Here is a 21097-nt window from a genome sequence, read left to right on the forward strand (position 1 = left end):
GGATGTTTAGTTTGACGTCAGTTGTCAAGACGGTTACACGTGTTTGCTTAAGACGGTTGATTACTGATTTATTTTAAAAATGGATCAGAGAATTTCCATTAAATTTTGCTATAAAATGGAATAAAACATAACAATCTTTTAGGAATGTTGAATGCTGCTATTGGTGAGTCTGTGAGTGAGAAAAGGGTTCACGAGTGGTGTAAGCATTTCCAAAATGCCCGTAAAGAAGTTGAGAATTGCGAACATTCTGGACTCCTCAGCAAGCCAACAAACGATGAAAAAGTGAATGAACGATGGCCAAATCACACTCAGAGAAGATACTTCTAATGCTGGCATGCAAACTGGCTCTTGCTATAAAATGTTTTCAGATATTTTGGGTAAGAAATGCGTGACAGCAAAATTTGTGCCACAAGGCGCCATTTCGAGGAAAAACATTGTGAAGTCAACAACGGTAGAGAATTAATGAAACGTGTCCTAACAGGTGGCGAAACAAGGCATTCAGGAAGACAAAGATTGAAAAAAGCTCGACAAATGCGGAGGTTATGTTCACGGATTTCTTCGGTTTTACCGGCATAGCGCATGATGACTTCTTGCCAGAAGGTCAAGCTATTAATGAGGATTACTACCTAGACGTTCAACGCCGTTTGCAGGAAGCAATCTGGAAAAGAAAAGCCTGGATTCGTGGCGAAACGTTTTTGCACCACAGTAATGCACCTGCACACACTTTGTGCTCGTTCGTTAGCTTTGGGCGAAAAAATAACACTGTAACGATGTCCCAAATGGTTGAAATGGCTCTGAGCACTATGGGATTTAACTGAGGTCATCAGTCCCCTAGAACTTAGAACTACTTAAACCTAACTAACCTAAGGACATCACACACATCCGTGCCCGAGGCAGGATTCAAACCTGTGACCGTAGCGGTCACGCGGTTCCAGACTGAAGTGCCTAGAACCGCTCGCCCACAGAGGCCGGCAACGATGTTCCAGCAACCGTATTTGCCATATATGAGCCCGTGTGAATTTTTTTGTTTTGTTTCCAGGAGGGCAGCGAACCTTGAAGGGCCGTCGTTCTACAAGCTTATATGAGAAGGTACTTTCAACTCTCTGGTGTGACGTCTAAGTGCTGGACTGCTGTTCAAATTGCTCGCTAATATTTTATCAAGTGTTAGGTTCAGTGATTATTTTAACGATTGTTGGTGATAATATCTGCCATAAAAGTAATTTATCAGTGTATTTTCATTCGTCTCAGCCTTTTTTGTTGTGTTATTGATTCGAGTGGTCTGTTTTAGTGAGCCTGCTTACGTCATTCATCGAAGTCTCAGCAGCGTGTTTACATTTCGCAGCTTGCGGTAGCAGCTGCACCTAACGTTAAATACTGGCCAAGATGTGCACTGTATTGGACTGTTAAACTTAGTAGTAGTTCTCAACGGTGTCTCGTACTGTTTCTACTGAAAAGTGGTTGAATCAACTTTCGCTCACTGTGTTTCATAAAACTGTTTGAGCGTTATAGTCATTTATTAAATGTAGCACTGCAGTTTTCAGCTAGTTCTAGTGAAATATTTCAAAAAAACTTTCACTCACTGTGTGTAGTTTCGCTGGGAGTTTTCAGACAGTTGTACTTCACATGTCACCAATAGATTTGACCAACTGAGTTCAGTGGAAAGGAGCCTCTTGTAGGAGTAAGAAACATGCAGCAGACCTCAATATCTAGGGACCCTAAGATAGATGCAGTTTCCAATAGAAAAAATAAGGCTCTGCTGTTAGGCAGTTCATGTGGCAGATGTGTAGGGCCAGCAGTTGCAGGAAGTATTGGAGTGAGTACCAGGTAATCCGCATTGTGAAGTCCAATGCAGGGTTGACTCATGTGACTTAGCTTAGGGGATTGATGTAGGAATGTTATGAAAAATCAGGTAGTGATTATGGATGGAGCTGGGAGTAGTCTTGATATGGAAGGAAGTGTGATGTAGGTGGTGACTTGGAAAAAATAGCTACTCAAACTGGTGGCACAAATGTGTGCTTCATGCAACTGTTTTAGTGTCATGATTGACCTCATCTTAACGCTGCTGTTAGGGAGGTTAACATGGTGCTTGAGAAGGCACTGATGGTGGAGGGCATGGTCCACATCGCAGTGGTGCCACATGAGTCTATCAATAGATAAGGTTTTACTAGGCATGAGCTGCTCCTCAATAGGTATGGTCAGCAGAGGTTGGCAAAGCTTATAGGTGACTGTGTAGTGGCTGGTGGTGGGATCACTCATGGAAAATTCCTACAGTAGTTGGTGTTAGAGGTGCATCTTTTTTAGATCGAAGTCAGCTGATAGACATCCCTGCTTAAAGTTTCTCTAAAAAAGGAACCACCCTAAAAAGGTCAGATATCCCAGTAATGAAAGAATTAGCATGTTTCATCAAAATATGAGAGGTATTAGAGATAACGTTAGTGAACTGCTTACAGATGTTGACTTTGACATTGTTCATAAATCAGAGCACCACTTAAATAATGTGACAATTCAGAGGCTTCCTTTATCAGGTAATAAATTAGCTGGCTCTATTTCGATTGGTTCTTTGTGAAGTGGGGGAGAAGCCATTTGAGTCCATAGCTGTTTCACAGCACTGCAATGAACAGATATTTGAATGTTGTGCATGGACAGTTGAATTTAAAGCATTTATGCTCAAGATAGAGAAATGTTTCTCGGTTCACTTTACGGGAAGTACCAAAAATTAGTTCTATGTTGTGACTTAAATATTTAATTTGTATGTTACTGTGCAAGAAAAAGAATGTTGGAAGATCTCAAACTCATATGATCTGATGCAAACTTTTTTTTTTTCTAGACACGGTGCAGGGGAAAAGTAGCACAACCATAGACGATATTTTTATTCATTACTAAATGGGCATTGTGTTAGTAAAAGGGTAAATGGCCTTCAAGACCACGATGCACAAATTTTAACACTAAATTCTTTGTACCCAAACAGATGTTACATATAATTACAAATTGAGTAGGAAAGCTAATCCAACGGCAATACAATGTTTTTTAAACCTCGTTAAGAAACGAGTGTCCCGATGTTTTTAGTGCTAATAACATAGATGATAAATATAATCCTTTCCTGAACAGATGCTGTTTGAAAGTTGCTTTCCTTTATAACATTCAAAACAGTGTACTAGCACTTAAGGCAGCGCGGGTGGTTGACTAGTGGGATAAGGATACCATCTATAACAAAATAGAAACTATATCAATGTGTTATAAGTAGTCACAATTGAGCTACAGTAGCCCATTACAAAAAATACTGTAAGATGCTTAAAATATTATTAGGGAGCCAAAGAGTATGTGGTATGCAGAATAGATAACACACAGGATAAAATTAAAACCGTACAGTTAGTCATAAAGGAACTGTTTGGTGAGAAGCACAAAGTCGACGGTATAAAGTCAGTGGATAGTAAAAATATTTCTGTTACTGATAAATCAAATATATGTACAGTATTTAAAAATCACTTTCTGGACATAGCTGATGAATTAAATAAAAACTTTGTTTCTACAGAAAATCATGAAACTCTCTGGGAAAATGGCCTTCTGAGGTTGATATCTGAAATATCCTCCATGATACAGACAATAGTTAGACTGAGTCGCCGGCCGGGGTGGCCGAGCGGTTATGGGCGCTACAGTCTGCCTCGGGCATGGATGTGTCTGATGTCCTTAGGTTAGTTAGGTTTAAGTAGTCCAGGGGACTGATAAACTCAGATGTTAAGTCCCATAGAGCTTGGAGCCATTTGAACCATTTTTAAAATGATTCAATAATTAAATTGATGAAGACGAAGTATTCTCAAGGATCAGATGTTAAGTCCCATAGAGCTTGGAGCAATTTGAACCATTTTTAAATTCATTCAATAATTAAATTGATGAAGACGAAGTATTCTGAAGGATATGATACTAAAGTACTGCGCTGGGTACGTTAACCCTGTTTTTTGCCATATTTGTAATTTTTCCTTGAGGAATGGTCAGTTTCCTGAACGAATGAAGTACTCAGCAGTAAAGCTGCTTTATAAAAAGGGAGAAAGGGATAATGCAAACAATTTTAAACCTATTTCTATGCCACCAGTGTTTGCTAAATTACTGAAAAGGTTGTGTACATAAGGATAATTGATCATTTCACGACACACAACTTGCTGTCAAAATGTACATTTTGGTTTTTAGATGTGGTTTAACAGCTGAAAATTCTATATTCTCTTGTCTCTGTGTGGTGCTGGATGGATTAAACAAAAGGGTATAAATGCTACTTAGTTTTTTTTATTTAACTAAGGTATTTCATTGTGATGATTACAAAATATTGCACCAGAAGTTGGACCATTATGGAATACGGGAAGTAGCTCACAATTCGTTCATCACTTACTTTCAAGATATGCCTCCTAGTATTACAGGTGATTCCAAAATATTCCTGTTTGCTGATGACGCTAGCTTGGTAGTAAAGGATGTTGTGTACAACGTTGGCATCGTTTCAAATAGTGTAGTTAAAGACATAAGTCCCTCAGTTTCTACAGTTTCTAACAAAAAAAATGGTTCAAATGGCTCTGAGCACTATGGGACTTAACTGCTGAGGTCATCATTCCCCTAGAACTTAGAACTACTTAAACCTAACTAACCTGAAGACCTCACACACATCCACGGCCCAAGGCAGGATTCGAACCTGCGACCGTAGCGGTCGCGAGGTTCCAGACTGTAGCGCCTAGAACCGCTCGGCCACCCCGGCCGGCAATTTCCAATACAAAATTCAACACAACCTGATGTACAAGTACACAGAATGAGCATATGATTAGTGAGACAGAAACGTTCAAATTCCTAGATGTTCAGAAAGATAGGACACTGTCGTGGAAAACCCACGATCAGGATCTTGTTCCAAGCTGCCATTTTCACACTATTAGAATAGTACCTGAAGTAAGTGGTAGTTAGACACAAGAATTAGACTGCTTTGATTATTTTCATTCGCTTATGACATATGGTATTATATTTTTGGGTATCTCTTCCCATTCTCCAGGGGTATTTTTAGCTCAGAAACGGGCGTTTCGGGCAATAAGAGAACCTCTTGTCGACCTGTGTTCATTAGTCTAGATATTCTGACACAGGTCTCTCAATATATATACATTCTTTATTGTCGTTTCTTGTTAAAAAATATCAGTTTATTCTCACGAATTAGCAGCTTTCACCCAGTTAATACTAGGTGTAAATCCAATCTGTATTTGGATCACACCTCCTTCCAATCTGTATTTGGATCACACCTCCTTCACTCTTGTGCAGATAGGCGTGCAGTATTCTGCTGTACCCATTTTCAATAAACAACCACAAATACTCAAACAATTTAGTAGGAATCCACGCGTTTTCAAATTTAAACTGAAGAGTTTTCTCATGAGTCACACCTTCTATTCCGTCGAAGAGTTCCTTGAAAACTATGCTAAATCCTGTGTTACATTGTATTTATCTATTATTACTTTTTTGTTGTAATTGTATGTATTGATACGTTCCATGACCCCAGAGATTTGCTCCTCAATTTGGCCCTAGGAACTAGACGTGTAAAATAAAATAAAATAAAATGTAAATCACTGAATGATCGACCCCAAAGTTCTGAAGCGTTTCAGGCACTGGACGTAGATGAATAAATAAGAGTATTTCAAAACAACAATTTTTGAGTGCGCCTCGTATACAACAGCACGATCTGTGAAAAGCCTCATGGAACTCTCATTCACTGGGTCATTTATACATAACTTTCTATCCTCCAATAACACTCCCTTATGGTACACGGAAGTTACATTTGCGTCAGAAGATTCTCCCCGATGAGCACGACATTCTGTTCAAAAAATGGTTCAAATGGCTCTGAGCACTATGGTACTCAACATCTTAGGCCATAAGTCCCCTAGAACTTAGAACTACTTAAACCTAACTAACCTAAGGGCATCACACACAGCCATGCCCGAGGCAGGATTCGAACCTGCGACCGTAGCAGCCCCGCGGTTCCGGACTGCAGCGCCAGAACCGCACGGCTACCGCGGCCGGCTGACATTCTGTGTTCTTGTAAATAATAGATTTCAGCTACCAGTCGTCCTTTTGAAATTTTTTATTGTCAGATCTAGATTTCAGCTCGAAACTAGCCATTCTCAATGCACTATCATTTTTGATCAATGCATGTAACGCATTGAACTGTGGATGAAGGCCGACCAACATGCATTACATGCATTGATCAAATATGATAGTGCATTGGGAATGACTAGTTTCGAGGTGAAATCTAGATCGGGCAGTAAAACATTTCAAAACGCTGTCACTCGTTTGACCCACGTGGCGTTCATGCCAAGAAAATAAAAAATTCACCGGCGTGTTGCGAAAATCCGGCGCGCCATCCAAAATAAGAGAGGTGGAATGTTGTCCTCAAAGATGGCATTGTGCGGCCTCGTGCATCTGCACGAAGACAGCAGGAACTTCAACGGCTTAATTGAGAAACTCTAGAAAATCCTCCTTACAGACCTGACTTGGCACTAAGTGGTTTTCGCTAATTTCCGAAGCTAAATGAATTTCTGGATAGCAAACAGATTTCAAATCAGCACAGACATCGTGGCTCAGATATTTAGCGGCAGAGGAGTACAATATGGGACTTAAAAGCCTGGACCCACTGCGTAATAAGTACCTTGAAAGCTACAGCGACAATGCTGATGAATACGCTAAGACACTGTAACTTCGTAAATAAAGTTTTGCGTTGATATCTTTCGTTTTTGTTTCATTCTGTCACAGCGTTCTTTACTCTGGGCTCCTCAGCTGAAATTCTAAAATCAGTTCTACCGACTATTATTTACAGAAGATTTACTTGAGTTACTGCGTCTGTCACATTTTCTCAAGGTATTGCACAATCCTCCCACAAAGGAAAGGGAGTTTACCCTAAATCCATACGATTTTCTTCCCAGAACAACTGTTTTATTTATTGAACGAAACGCATTGCACACATGTCAATAACAGCAAGGTCCCAGGTTCGAGCCACGGTCCGGCACACAGTTTTACTGAGCGGATAACTTGCAGTCAGGGCTAGCGGAATTTGGAAGGGCCCATGGGAGACTGAGGGTGTGAATGGGGACTCACTTGTCAGTGTTTTACCTGTCAATGTAAATATTGGGTTGATTTTGATGTACACTTCGTCATTTGCTTTGGGTTCTTGTCGTACGATAGCAGTTTTAAAAGTCCGCGGAACCATTACCAGATAACGGCGCTAGCGCAACGAAATTCCCACGTATCAACAGCTCAACTTTTTGTGAGTAAACACGTGACGCGTCAGTGCTGTAGGTAGTGATCTGCGCTGCGGACGTCAGTCTCTTGCTGTCCTTGCGTACTGATTTAAAAGACGGAAAAAAAGAGTGCGCGTAGTACATAAGTACTCTACCGCCAGTATCTCGTCTCCTACCTTCCAAACTTTACAGAAGCTCTCCTGCGACCCTGGAGAACTAGCACTCCTGAAAGAAAGGATACTGCGGAGACATAACTTAGCCACAACCTGGGGTATGTTTCCAGAATGAGATTTTCACTCTGTAGCGGAGTGTGCGCTGATATAAAACTTCCTGGCAGATTAAAACTGTGTGCCGGACCGAGACTCGAACTCGGGACCTTTGCCTTTCGCAGGCAAGTGGTCTCTGGCAGAAGTAAGGCTGTGAGGATGGGGCGTGAGTCGTGCTTGGGTAGCTCAGAAGGGAGAGCACTTCCCCGCGAAAGGCAGAGGTCCCGAGTTCGAGTCTCGGTCCGGCACACAGTTTTAATCTGCCATGAAGTTTCATATCAGCAGTGAAACTCTCATTCAGTATTTAAGTACTTCGTGAAGAAAGGTAGGAAAGTAAAGGAATCCATGTCGATTTTCAGACGCTCATCCTCTACATTAAACACTTTCCAAGTGGGCAGACGAGTTTAAAATTGTCGGGGACAGCTTAGATGATGATCCGCGTGGTGCCCGGCCAACAGATGCCGCCAACCCATAAATTATTGCAAAAATGCATAAAACGCACTATAAGTGCGACAAATTGCTGAAGCTATAGGCATGTCATCTGATCTGATCTGGCATATCATATTTTAACAGTGGAAATGGATTTGATAAAATTATCGGCCCGATAGCTGCTGTGACACTTAACGAAGGATCAGAAACGTATCAGCATGGAAATGTCCAAACAATTTTTGCCTAATTTTCAGAGCAACCAACAAGATTTTTTGCATCGGTTTGTCACCACAGATACAAGTCAAAGCAGTGGAATCGTGTTGATTCGCCACCAGAGAAAATGAAAGAAATTCAGTCCGCTGGAAAAGACACGGAATCAGTTCTCTGGGCTGTGAAATGTAATCTACTGATGGATTATCTTCCCGCTGGTCAAATAATTGCTGGATAATACTACGCTAACGTCTAGTATCCACTAAAATAAAAGATATGCAAAGAACGACACGTTTGGCGCGAAAGAAAGTCATCTTTCATCAAAACAACGAGCGCCCGTTGCCCGGATAAAAACTGATGAACTAAGATACCAACTGTTGCCACACCTGCGTAATTCGCACAATTTTAGTTAATCAGACTTCCATCACTTCCCCAAACTGAAACATTCCTCGACCGATGGAAATTCTCTTCTACATCTACATCTACATGACTACTCTGCAATTCACATTTAAGTGCTTGGCAGAGGGTTCATCGAACCACAATCATACTACACTCCTGGAAATGGAAAAAAGAACACATTGACACCGGTGTGTCAGACCCACGATACTTGCTCCGGACACTGCGAGAGGGCTGTACAAGCAATGATCACACGCACGGCACAGCGGACACACCAGCAACCGCGGTGTTGGCCGTCGAATGGCGCTAGCTGCGCAGCATTTGTGCACCGCCGCCGTCAGTGTCAGCCAGTTTGCCGTGGCATACGGAGCTCCATCGCAGTCTTTAACACTGGTAGCATGCCGCGACAGCGTGGACGTGAACCGTATGTGCAGTTGACGGACTTTGAGCGAGGGCGTATAGTGGGCATGCGGGAGGCCGGGTGGACGTACCGCCGAATTGCTCAACACGTGGGGCGTGAGGTCTCCACAGTACATCGATGTTGTCGCCAGTGGTCGGCGGAAGGTGCACGTGTCCGTCGACCTGGGACCGGACCGCAAACGCGCGGATGCACGCCAAGACCGTAGGATCCTACGCAGTGCCGTAGGGGACCGCACCGCCACTTCCCAGCAAATTAGGGACACTGTTGCTCCTGGGGTATCGGCGAGGACCATTCGCAACCGTCTCCATGAAGCTGGGCTACGGTCCCGTACACCGTTAGGCCGTCTTCCGCTCACGCCCCAACATCGTCCAGCCCGCCTCCAGTGGTGTCGCGACAGGCGTGATTGGAGGGACGAATGGAGACGTGTCGTCTTCAGCGATGAGAGTCGCTTCTGCCTTGGTGCCAATGATGGTCGTATGCGTGTTTGGCGCCGTGTAGGTGAGCGCCACAATCAGGACTGCATACGACAGAGGCACACAGGGCCAACACCCGGCATCATGGTGTGGGAAGCGATCTCCTACACTGGCCGTACACCTCTGGTGATCGTCGAGGGGACACTGAATAGTGCACGGTACATCCAAACCGTCATCGAACCCATCGTTCTATCATTCCTAGACCGGCATGGCAAGTTGCTGTTCCAACAGGACAATGCACGTCCGCATGTATCCCGTGCCACCCAACGTGCTCCAGAAGGTGTAAGTCAACTACCCTGGCCAGCAAGATCTCTGGATCTGTCCCCCATTGAGCATGTTTGGGACTGGATGAAGCGTCGTCTCATTCGGTCTGCACGTCCAGCACGAACGCTGGTCCAACTGAGGCGCCAGGTGGAAATTGCATGGCAAGCCGTTTCACAGGACTACATCCAGCATCTCTACGATCGTCTCCATGGGAGAATAGCAGCCTGCATTGCTGCGAAAGGTGGATATACACTGTACTAGTGCCGACATTGTGTATGCTCTGTTGCCTGTTCTATGTGCCTGTGGTTCTGTCAGTGTGATCATGTGATGTATCTGACCCCAGGAATGTGTCAATAAAGTTTCCCCTTCGTGGGACAATGAATTCACGGTGTTCTTATTTCAATTTCCAGGAGTGTATAACCACTGATTTTATAATGTTACTTAAAAACCGCCTTGATTGCAATTTTTTTTATTCATATGACCGGATTCGGTTCATTCAGAACCATCTTCAGATCTGTAAAAATAACGATACTAATTTACTATTTCACGGAAGCAAATCTTTTTCATCCTATCTAATCAACATCAAATGTACCAGAGCGTACCTGATATTTCAGTTACAGGAGTAACCCGTCGAAATCCAGCAATTTTCACATGCTACGTCACATAAAATTGGTTGACAGAGTGCACGTCATTTATATTAATTATAACACTATTACCGACAGGTGGCGTCTGGTACATTTGTTACATTCCATTTGCGCATACTATATTCAGTAGATTTTTTTTATTAATAATTAAAAATAGTTAATTAAAATATGTAGATGTCAAGGATAAAATCTGTACTTGTCAGCATTAATAAAAAAACAGTAAAATTATCATTTTTATACGACCTAAAAAAACATAGGGCGATTTATGTATCTATGGTGATGGTGTGAACTTGTTTTCCTCTACGGTCTGCTTCCGTATTTACTCCTGTAACTGAAATATCAGGTACGCTCTGGTACATTTGATGTTGATTAGATAGGATGAAAAAGATTTGCTTCCGTGAAATAGTAAATTAGTATCATTATTTTTACAGATCTGAAGATGGTTCTGAATGAACCGAAACCGGTCATATGAATAAAAAAAAAATTTGCAATCAAGACGGTTTTTAAGTAACATTATAAAATCACTGATTGCTGTTGTCCCATAAGACATTATGTCTGTTTTTGCAAAACCACTGATTTTGTTTTCAATCTTCGGAAGACGAGTTATTTCTTCCAGACAACGTCAATTATTGCTGGCAGTTTAACTTTTTCACATGTGCGCCAGCGTTTTGCAGTGTAGGTCTAATACTGTAAATATTTTCACCTGGAAATGACGAGGACTGAATGCGTAAGCTATAATATAATCATCAGCTGACATGAATGGCTTCAAAATTTGACACATCCAAGTAGTGAGTACAACAAAACTGTGGGTAAATGATGCAATGTGCTAGTAACAGTTTAAAACCATCGTCATTTTCAGCTGTCTTGGCACCAGAGCAGCTAAATATAATTGTTTTATACACGTATTTTCATCATTTAATACAGTTACGTTGAATTTTTTTTAAATAGCGTTTCCAATCTCACGAGATCCGAGCCGCTACTGTGTGTGCTCCGGAGCGCCAGTGCTTTCCTGTTTGGAATGGTCTGCTTTAGAGTGGGTATAGAGCATTACCTGTGATTTAAGAAGTCAAAAGTAGTTAAGTTGTCGCAGAAATGGCACCCTAACAATAACTATGTCATTACATACCACAATTCTAAGTACTGCTGTCTATTACTATTAATTACGCATTCAAAACTTAAATATATGCGGATGCGGATTAATTGCTGCGGATGCGATTGCACTTTTCTTATCCGCGCAGACCTCCATATATAAGGAATTGGCTTATTCGTGCGTATCACCTCTCTTCACCCTAGGTGGCGCTGTAAGCCCGTCCATCAGAGACACAAAATTATCTAGAATAAGATTTTCACTCTGCAGCGGAGTGTGCGCTGATATGAAACTTCCTGGCAGATTAAAACTGTGTGCCGGACCGAGCCTCGAACTTTCTTTCAGGAGTGCCTAGTCCTGCAAGGTTCGCAGGAGAGGTTCTGTAAAGTCTGGAAGGTAGGAGACGAGAGACTGGCAGAAGTAAAGTTGTGAGTACCGGGCGTGAGTCGTGCTTCGGTAGCTCAGATGGTAGACCACTTGCCCGCGAAAGGCAAAGGTCCCGAGTTCGAGTCTCGGTCGGGCACACAGTTTTAATCTGCCAAGAAGTTTCATATCAGCGCACACTCCGCTGCAGAGTGAAAATCTCATTCTGGAAACCTCCGCCAGGCTGTAATCACAACCGTTTTCTAGTGATATAATTCTTTTATCACTGTGGATTGTTCATCTAGAAGTAATAAACATATAGTTATTACTGAATATGCTTTCTGTCTCAAACCCTCAAATCCTCTGGCGTGATGGTAGGATAACGTTTGGTAATCTGCTGATGTTTCTTCATTACGACCTATCAGCGCTGTTGGAGGGTTGAGACAGAAAACAAGGCCACAAGGCAGTACTCAAAGTACCAACGCATCTCTGCTATAGCGGATGCTTCTAGCAACGTGTCCAACCCGCTCTCGCGACTGCAGCCACTCACCTGCTGTTTTGAGGTAGTTGCTTCTTGTTGTGCTCCCACGCGATGGTCGCACTTGGAACTGACTGGATTTGGCACGTGAAACGCACGACTTCGCCCGCCGCCGCTGTCACGTTCTCCGGGACCGCGGAGAACTCGTGCGAGATACCTGCAACACAGCAGGCCGCGCTCTGGTTGGCTGCTGCCGTTTAAGGCGTCTGCGCTGTGGCGAAATGCGAGGAGTTTCAAGAAAGTGGCGAATTAAGCCGAATTCCCTTAATATACTTAAAAAAACGCACCACGCAGGAATTATCTGACTGGGACGGAAATACCTGGATGTGGTGTACATGCACAGACAAACAAATGATTAAAATTTCAGAAAATTTCGATGATTTATTCAATAGAAGGAGCTTCACAAATTGGAAAAGTCAATAACGCGTTTGTTCATCTCTGGTCTTTGTGCAAGCAGTAATATTTGGCTTGGCATTGATTGATTTAATTGTTGTATGTACTCCTGAGGGACATTGTGACAAATTCTGTCCAGTTAGCGTGTTAGATCGACTAACATCCCGAGCTGGTTGCAGGGACTTGCCCATAATTCTCCAAATACGAGGGCTATCCACAATGTACATTACGTTTTGGAATTAAAAATAAATAAAGTATTGGAAATTTTTTTATTATATACAGATGAAAGCCACACTTAAATACTACTTTTCTACATAGTTGCCATTTAAATTAAGGCACTTATCGTAACGATGGACGAGCTTGGAAATTCCTTCGTCGTAAAATTCGGTCGCCTGCGCCTTCAACCACGTGGTTACCTCTTCTTGAAGCTGTGCGTCGTCATCAAAACGCTGCATAGTCAACCACTTCTTCATTGCTGGGAATAAGTGGAAGTCGCTCGGTGCCAGGTCGGGACTGTACGGCGGATGAGGAAACAACTCCCACTTAAAAGATTCGAGAATTTCTCGAGTGGCATTTGCCGTGTGGGCCCGGGCGTTGTCATGAATCAGCAAGATCTTTGAGCCCAAGTTTCCCCTGCGCTTGTTTTGTATTGCTCTTCTGAGGTTGTGCAGAGTTTGGCAATACCTTTGAGAGTTTATCGTAGTGCCTCTTTCCAGGAAATCCACAAAAATAACACCTTTTCAGTCCCAAAAGAAGAGGTAACCACGTGGTTGAACGCGCAGGCGGCCGAATTTTACGACGAAGGAATTTCCAAGCTCGTCCATCGGTACGATAAGTGCCTTAATTTAAATGGCAACTATGTAGAAAAGTAGTATTTAAGTGCGGCTTTCATCTCTATATAATAAAAAAATTCCAATACTTTATTTATTTTCAATTCCAAAGCGTATTGTACTTTGTGGATAGCCCTCGTATTCTCATTTGGACAGGGAGCGACTTGCAGAGAAATTGCATGCTTATGAAATATCGTCTCAGTAATGTGACTGGATTCGTGATTTCCTGTCAGAGGGGTCACAGTTCGTAGTAACTGCCAGACAGTCATCGAGTGAAAGAGAAGAGTTTTCTGGCGTTCCCAAGGTAGTGTTATAGGCCCTTTGCTGTTCCTTATCTATATGAACGATTTAGGAGATAATTTCAGCAGCCATCGTCGGTTGTTTACAGATGATGCTGCCGTTTATCAACCAGTAAAGTCATCAGAAGATCAAAGCAAATTGGAAAACAATTTAGAAAAGAAATCAGTATGGCACAAAAATTGGCAGTTTACCCTAATTAACGAAAAGTGAAAGGTCACACACGTGGATGCTAAAAAGGAATCCGTTAAACTTCAATTACATGATAAATCAGTCAAATCTAAAAGCCGTAAATTCAACTGAATACCTAGACATTACAATTACGAACAACTTAAACTGGAAGGAACACACAGAAAATTTTGTGGGCAAGGCCAACCAAAGACTGTGTTTTATTGGCAGGACACTTAGAAAATGTAACAGACCTACTGGAGAGACTGCCTACACTACGCTTGTCAGTCCTCTTTTAGAATACTGGTGCGCGGCATGGGATCCTTACCAGACAGGACTGACGGAGCACATCGAAAAAGTTGAAAGGAAGGAAGCACGTTTTGTATTATCGTGAAATACGGGAAAGTGTCTCGAGGCATGATACAGGATTTGGGGTGGCCATCAGTAAAACAAAGGAGTTTTTCGTTGCGACGGAATCTTCTCACGTAATTCCAATCACCAACTTTCTACTCCGAATTCGAAAATACACTCCTGGAAATTGAAATAAGAACACCGTGAATTCATTGTCCCAGGAAGGGGAAACTTTATTGACACATTCCTGGGGTCAGATACATCACACGATCACACTGACAGAACCACAGGCACATAGACACAGGTAACTGAGCATGCACAATGTCGGCACTAGTACAGTGTATATCCACCTTTCACAGCAATGCAGGCTGCTATTCTCCCATGGAGACGATCGTAGAGATGCTGGATGTAGTCCTGTGGAACGGCTTGCCATGCCATTTCCACCTGGGGCCTCACTTGGACCAGCGTTCGTGCTGGACGTGCAGACCGAATGAGACGACGCTTCATCCAGTCCCAAACATGCTCAATGGGGGACAGATCCGGAGATCTTGCTGGCCAGGGTAGTTGACTTACACCTTCTAGAGCACGTTGGGTGGCACGGGATACATGCGGACGTGCATTGTCCTGTTGGAACAGCAAATTCCCTTGCCGGTCTAGGAATGGTAGAACGATGGGTTCGATGACGGTTTGGATGTACCGTGCACTATTCAGTGTCCCCTCGACGATCACCAGAGGTGTACGGCCAGTGTAGGAGATCGCTCCCCACACCATGATGCCGGGTGTTGGCCCTGTGTGCCTCTGTCGTATGCAGTCCTCATTGTGGCGCTCACCTGCACGGCGCCAAACACGCATACGACCATCATTGGCACCGAGGCAGAAGCGACTCTCATCGCTGAAGACGACACGTCTCCATTCGTCCCTCCATTCACGCCTGTCGCGACACCACTGGAGGCGGGCTGCACGATGTTGGGGCGTGACCGGACACGGCCTAACGGTGTGCGGGACCGTAGCCCAGCTTCATGGAGACGGTTGCGAATGGTCCTCGCCGATACCCCAGGAGTAACAGTGTCACTAATTTGCTGGGAAGTGGCGGTGCGGTCCCCTACGGCACTGCGTAGGATCCTACGGTCTTGGCGTGCATCTGCGCGTCGCTGCGGTCCGGTCCCAGGTCGACGGGCACGTGCACCTTCCGCCGACCACTGGCGACAACATCGATGTACTGTGGAGACCTCACGCCCCACGTGTTGAGCAATTCGGCGGTACGTCCACCCGGCCTCCCGCATGCCCACTATACGCCCTCGCTCAAAGTCCGTCAACTGCACATACGGTTCACGTCCACGCTGTCGCGGCATGCTACCAGTGTTAAAGACTGCGATGGAGCTCCGTATGCCACGGCAAACTGGCTGACACTGACGGCGGCGGTGCACAAATGCTGCGCAGCTAGCGCCATTCGACGGCCAACACGGCGGTTCCTGGTGTGTCCGCTGTGTCGTGCGTGTGATCATTGCTTGTACAGCCCTCTCGCAGTGTCCGGAGCAAGTATGGTGGGTCTGACACACCGGTGTCAATGTGTTCTTTTTTCCATTTCCAGGAGTGTATTTTGTTGACACCGACCTACATCGGGAAACAGATCATCATAATAAAATAAGGGAAATCAGAGCTCGTACGGACAGGTGTTCGTTTTTCCGCGCGTTGTACGGGATTGGAATAAGAGAGAATTAGTGTGAAGGTGGGTCGATGAACCCTCTGCCAGGCACTTAAATGTGATTGGCAAAGTATCTACATCTACATGGATACTGTGCAAATCACATTTAAGTGCCTGGCAGAGGGTTCATCGGACCACCTTCCCAATTCTCTGTTATTCCAATCTCGTATAGCGCGCGGAAAGAATTAACTCTAGTATCTTTCCGTACGAGCTCTGATCTCCCTTATTTTATCTTGGTGATCGTTCCTCCCTATGTACGTCGGTGTCAACCAAATATTTTTGCATTCGGAGCAGGAAGTTGGTGATTGGAATTTCGTGAGAAGATTCCGTCGCAACAAAAAACGCCTTTCTTTTAATGACGTCCAGCCCAAATCCTGTATCATTTCTGTGACAATCTCTCCCATATTTCACGATAGTACAAAACCTTTTACCTTTCTTTGAACTTTTTCAAGGTACTCCGTCAGTCCTATCTGGTAAGGATCCCACACCGCGCAGCAGTATTCTGGAAGAGGACGGACAAGCGTAGTGCAGGCAGTCTCCTTAGTATGTCTGTCACATTTAGAGAGTTCTGCCAATAAAACGCAGTCTTTGGTTAACCTTCCCCATAACATTTTCTATGTGCTCCTTCCAATTTAACGTTTATATAGATAAGGAACAGCAAAGGGTCTAAAAAACTACCCTGGCAAACGCCAGAAATCACTTCTCTTTTACTCGATGACTTTCCGTCAATTACTACGAACTGTGACCTCTCTGACAGGAAATCACAAATCAAATCAAATAACTGAGACGCTGTTCCATAAGCACGCAATTTTACTACGAGCCGCTTGTGTGGTACAGTGTCAGAAGCCTTCCGGAAATCCAGAAATACCGATTCGCTCTGAAATCCCTTGTCAGTAGCACTCTTCACTTCATGGGAATAAAGAGCTAGTTGTGTTTCACAGGAACGATGTTTTCTAAACACATGTTGACTGTGTGTCAATAGATCGTATTGGCTCAAATGGCTCTGAGCACTATGGGACTTAACATCTATGGTCATCAGTCCCCTAGAACTTAGAAATACATAAACCTAACTAACCTAAGGGCATCACACAACACCCAGTCATCACGAGGCAGAGAAAATCCCAGGCCTCGCCGGGAATCGAACCCGGGCGCGGGAAGCGAGAACGCTACCTCACGACCACTAGCAGCGGACAATAGATCGTATTCTTCGAGGTAATTCATAATGTTCGAACACAATATATGTTACAAACTCTTGCTGCATATCGACATTTAACGATATGGGCCTATAATTTAGTGGATTACTCCTACTACCTTTCTTGAATATTGGTGTGACCTGTGCAACTTTCCAGTCTTTAGGTACGGACCTTTCGTCGAGCGAGCGGTTTTATATGATTGTTAAGTATGAAGCTAATGCATCAGCATACTCCGAAAGGAACATAATTGGTATATAGTCTGGACCAGAAGACTTGCTTTTATTAAGTGATTTGAGTTGCTTCAGTACTCCGAGGATATTTACTTTTACGTTACTCATGTTGGCAGCTGTTCTCGATTCGAAATCTTGAATATTTACTAAGTCTTCTTTTGTGAAGGCATTTCGGAAGGCTGTGTTTAGTAAATCTGCTTTGGCTCCGATTTGCGCTCGCGATTTAATGAAGTGTGAGTTAGTATGGTATCATCAAATCGCTCCAGGACATAGGCTTTGTAAGACAGTTTAATGTGTGAAAATACGTTGCTACGTAATTATGTAGAAATATGATATAAAGTAAATAGTAACAAAATTAGGCTATGTAAAGACGGCTTGGTTTTCATATTTTATATAACAAGTAATTATAACTTCACTAGCTATTCTGAGGTGTCGATGCAGCACGCGCAGTTCTGGAAGAGATGACGACAAATAGAACTGGCTAACACCTAGCAATAATAAAAGGACAGATGCTGCTAACTTCTCTTTTGAATATTTTTTATTTACTCGGCCGTCCCCTGGTGCGAATACGCTTGGACCAAAGTACTACTGCTGATATCAAACGTAAAAGGGCAATACATATTGTGACTTCATTGGTTTTCCCTGCGTAATAGGTCTTAGAATCTTCGGGTTTGCTGCCGGATCCTAAAATCAATTCGATTCAATATTGTGGCGATCCAACTGTTCGGCGTCTTCAAAAGAACGCTGCCGCTGATCAGCCCAAAGCTGGGCTCAAAAGGGAAACTCACCATCGCAACCCCTCAGATTTAGTGGTAAGAGGGGCCAGGGACAGTCCGTCAAAAACTGAATACAGAACAATGATGAAAACATGAAGAACATGTACTCGACTGTCTGTAACAGTGAACGGTCCAAGACTAAGAAGTGCAACACTGGCGTTGTGTCCAAGCGGTTATGGTGTAGAACTGCCAAACGGACGACCTGTATTCAAAACTCCTCTTCCTCTGTTCGTTGTATCCAAATTTGTGTCTGTGTAGTGGTGTAACGTCAGTTTGCAACAGCGAGGTGTAACTTAGGAACCTACGAGGTGAGACAACAAAGTAATGAGACTGATTCTCTTTGCAAGATGTGGCAACCCTGCAGGTTTGCGCAGGCAGAATATCTTTGACCTCAGTCTAGAAGCTGCTTCTAGTTCAAGCAGCACATCGATGCAACTGCTCAGTCGTGGGTTGTGCTGTAATAAGTTAGCATGTGTGTGTGTCTCTCGTCACGGAAATGGAACCGCATAATATTGCGTAGCGGTAAGGCATTTCTTTCTGCGTTAAATTGGGCGAAAACGCGACGACAACTTACGATAAGCTTCAGAAGCCTTTAGGAGAGGAGACAAAACACCAAAGTTCGCAGATGTGCTCAAAGGGATCACCCAGACCAAAGAAAGTTCGCATGTCAAAGTCAAAAGTGAAATGCATGCATGTGTGCTTCTTCGATTCCAAGGGAATTGTTAATAAAGAGTGGACAAACAGTTAACCAATATTACTGCAAAGAAATTTTAGAAAGACTTCATAAAAGAGTTCTTCGTGTTCATGCCAACATTGCTGATAATTGGATTCTGCATCACGATGATGCGCCATCCCATAATACTCTGTCAGTACAGCAATTTTTAACCTAAAGACAAATTTCAGAACTACCACAGCCACCTTATTCACCAGATATCGCTCCATGCGACTTTTTTCTATTTCCAAGAGTCAAAATGGCGGTCAAGAGACGCCAGTTTCAAACAACACAAGATGTCCAAAAAGCTGTGACGAGGGTCTTGGAGGATATTACGGAAGATTATTTCCAGAAATGTGACCATCAGTTGCAGAAGAGCTGAAAAAATTGTGTGCAATCAGAAGGTTACTACTTTGAAGGAGACAACACTAAAATTGACTAAAACGGTAAGCATCATTTTTTTCACATCAGTCTCATTACTTCATTGCCGCATCTCGTATAATGAGCGTTGATTCTGCACAACTATTCTATTAGCAGCCTAAAGGAAGAGTTTTGGAATGGGATCCGCTAACTTTTGGTGACAAGGCCGCTAACTTTTGGTGACAAGGCAACAAGTCAACCGAATCCTCCACTGGAAAACACGTCTGGTGTATCAAAATGGTTCAAATGGCTCTGAGCACTATGCGACTTGACATCTGTGGTCATCAGTCGCCTAGATCTTAGAACTAATTAAACCTAACTAACCTAAGGACATCAGACACATCCATGCCCGAGGCAGGATTCGAACCTGCGACCGTAGCAGTCGCACGGTTCCGGACTGCGCGCCTAGAACCGCGAGACCACCGCGGCCGGCTGGTGTATCACACACGACATTTGTTGACATATGATAGGAATCTCTTATCGACGCATCTAATTTGTACTACTGGTAAGTGAGTGAGATATGCCTCCTTGCCCGATATGGGTGTTCGTAACAATGTGAATGTGATCGTTCCAAGAAAATGATGAAAACTTAAAAGTTCGTCATATAAGCTGCAACAATAGAACGCAACAGTTCCACAATCACACAGTTCCTAACGTTTTTGAAGTTTCGTACCGTTTTTGAAGTCTTCGCAGCTGAATTCCTTTATTGTTAACATAGTTCACACCCGTTTATTTGGTCTTTTCATTTGTGTGTGACGTCTAAGTGGTATCCCGGCTGCTCTCATTATCCATCGCGATTACTTGCGAAGGTAACGTATTCTTACCACATAACTCCATGTCAATGACCAATGTATAGCGACAACTGCCAAGACCACAGGAAGAGAACATACATTTCAGTGACCTGAGGGACGGTTAATATGTTGCGAATAAATAAATGACACGAGGGAGCTTCGAACACGGGTGACACACATGGCAGTCCATCGTCATGGCCACTTATCGACGAGGCCATCGCTGTTCCAGACTGCTCCTTATTGCACTTCCTGTTTTTTGACCCTTCACTACTTCCATTCTGCCTTTTTTTTTGTTTAGTTCAGTACGCTTTCTTCGTGTCTTCCTGCTTCATCTGTGTTTACTTTTTGACGGTCTATCCACTGGGATATCTTACCATTAAATCTGAGGGGGGGGGAGGAGGAGGGGAAGAGGGGGTCTGCGATGGGTAGTTCCCTTGTCAACACCAGCGTTCTCCTGAAGATGGCGAACTGTTAGATCGCCAAAATATTGAATCGAGTTGATTTTAGGATTGGATTGAATTGATCTGGGGGAAGAGACCAAACAGCGAGGTTATCGGTCTCATTGGATTAGGGAAGGATAGGGAAGGAAGTCGGCCGTGCCCTGTCAAAGGAACTATCCCGGCATTTGCCTGAAGCGATTTAGGGAAATCACGGAAAACCTGCACTACTGGCCATTGAAACTGCTACACCATCCAGATGATGTGCGACAGACGTGAAATTTAATCGACAGGAAGAAGATGCTGTGATATGCAAATGATTAGCTTTTCAGAGCATTCACACAAGGTTGGCGCCGGTGGCAACACCTACAACATGAGGAAAGTTTCCAACCGATTTCTCATAAATAAACAGCAGTTGACCGGCGTTACCTGGTGAACCAATGTTGTGAAGCC

General features: G+C 43.6%; 1 protein-coding gene across 4 annotated transcripts in view; it reads right to left on the reverse strand.

Annotated features, from left to right (window-relative positions):
• LOC126293598 (protogenin A-like) overlaps positions 1-21097 on the reverse strand; it is a 450940-nt gene that overhangs the window by 152149 nt on the left and 277694 nt on the right. For all 4 annotated transcript variants that reach the window (XR_007552316.1, XM_049986876.1, XM_049986877.1 and 1 more), the window contains exon 4: positions 12354-12498. Coding sequence is in view for 3 of the 4 variants with exons in the window: in XM_049986876.1 (XP_049842833.1) it covers positions 12354-12498 (145 nt within the window). In the remaining variant the exon portion in view is untranslated. The remainder of the gene's footprint in view (positions 1-12353; positions 12499-21097) is intronic.

The sequence above is a fragment of the Schistocerca gregaria genome, chromosome 10, assembly GCF_023897955.1.
Source record: "Schistocerca gregaria isolate iqSchGreg1 chromosome 10, iqSchGreg1.2, whole genome shotgun sequence".
In the NCBI taxonomy this organism is placed as follows: Eukaryota; Metazoa; Arthropoda; class Insecta; order Orthoptera; family Acrididae; genus Schistocerca; species Schistocerca gregaria.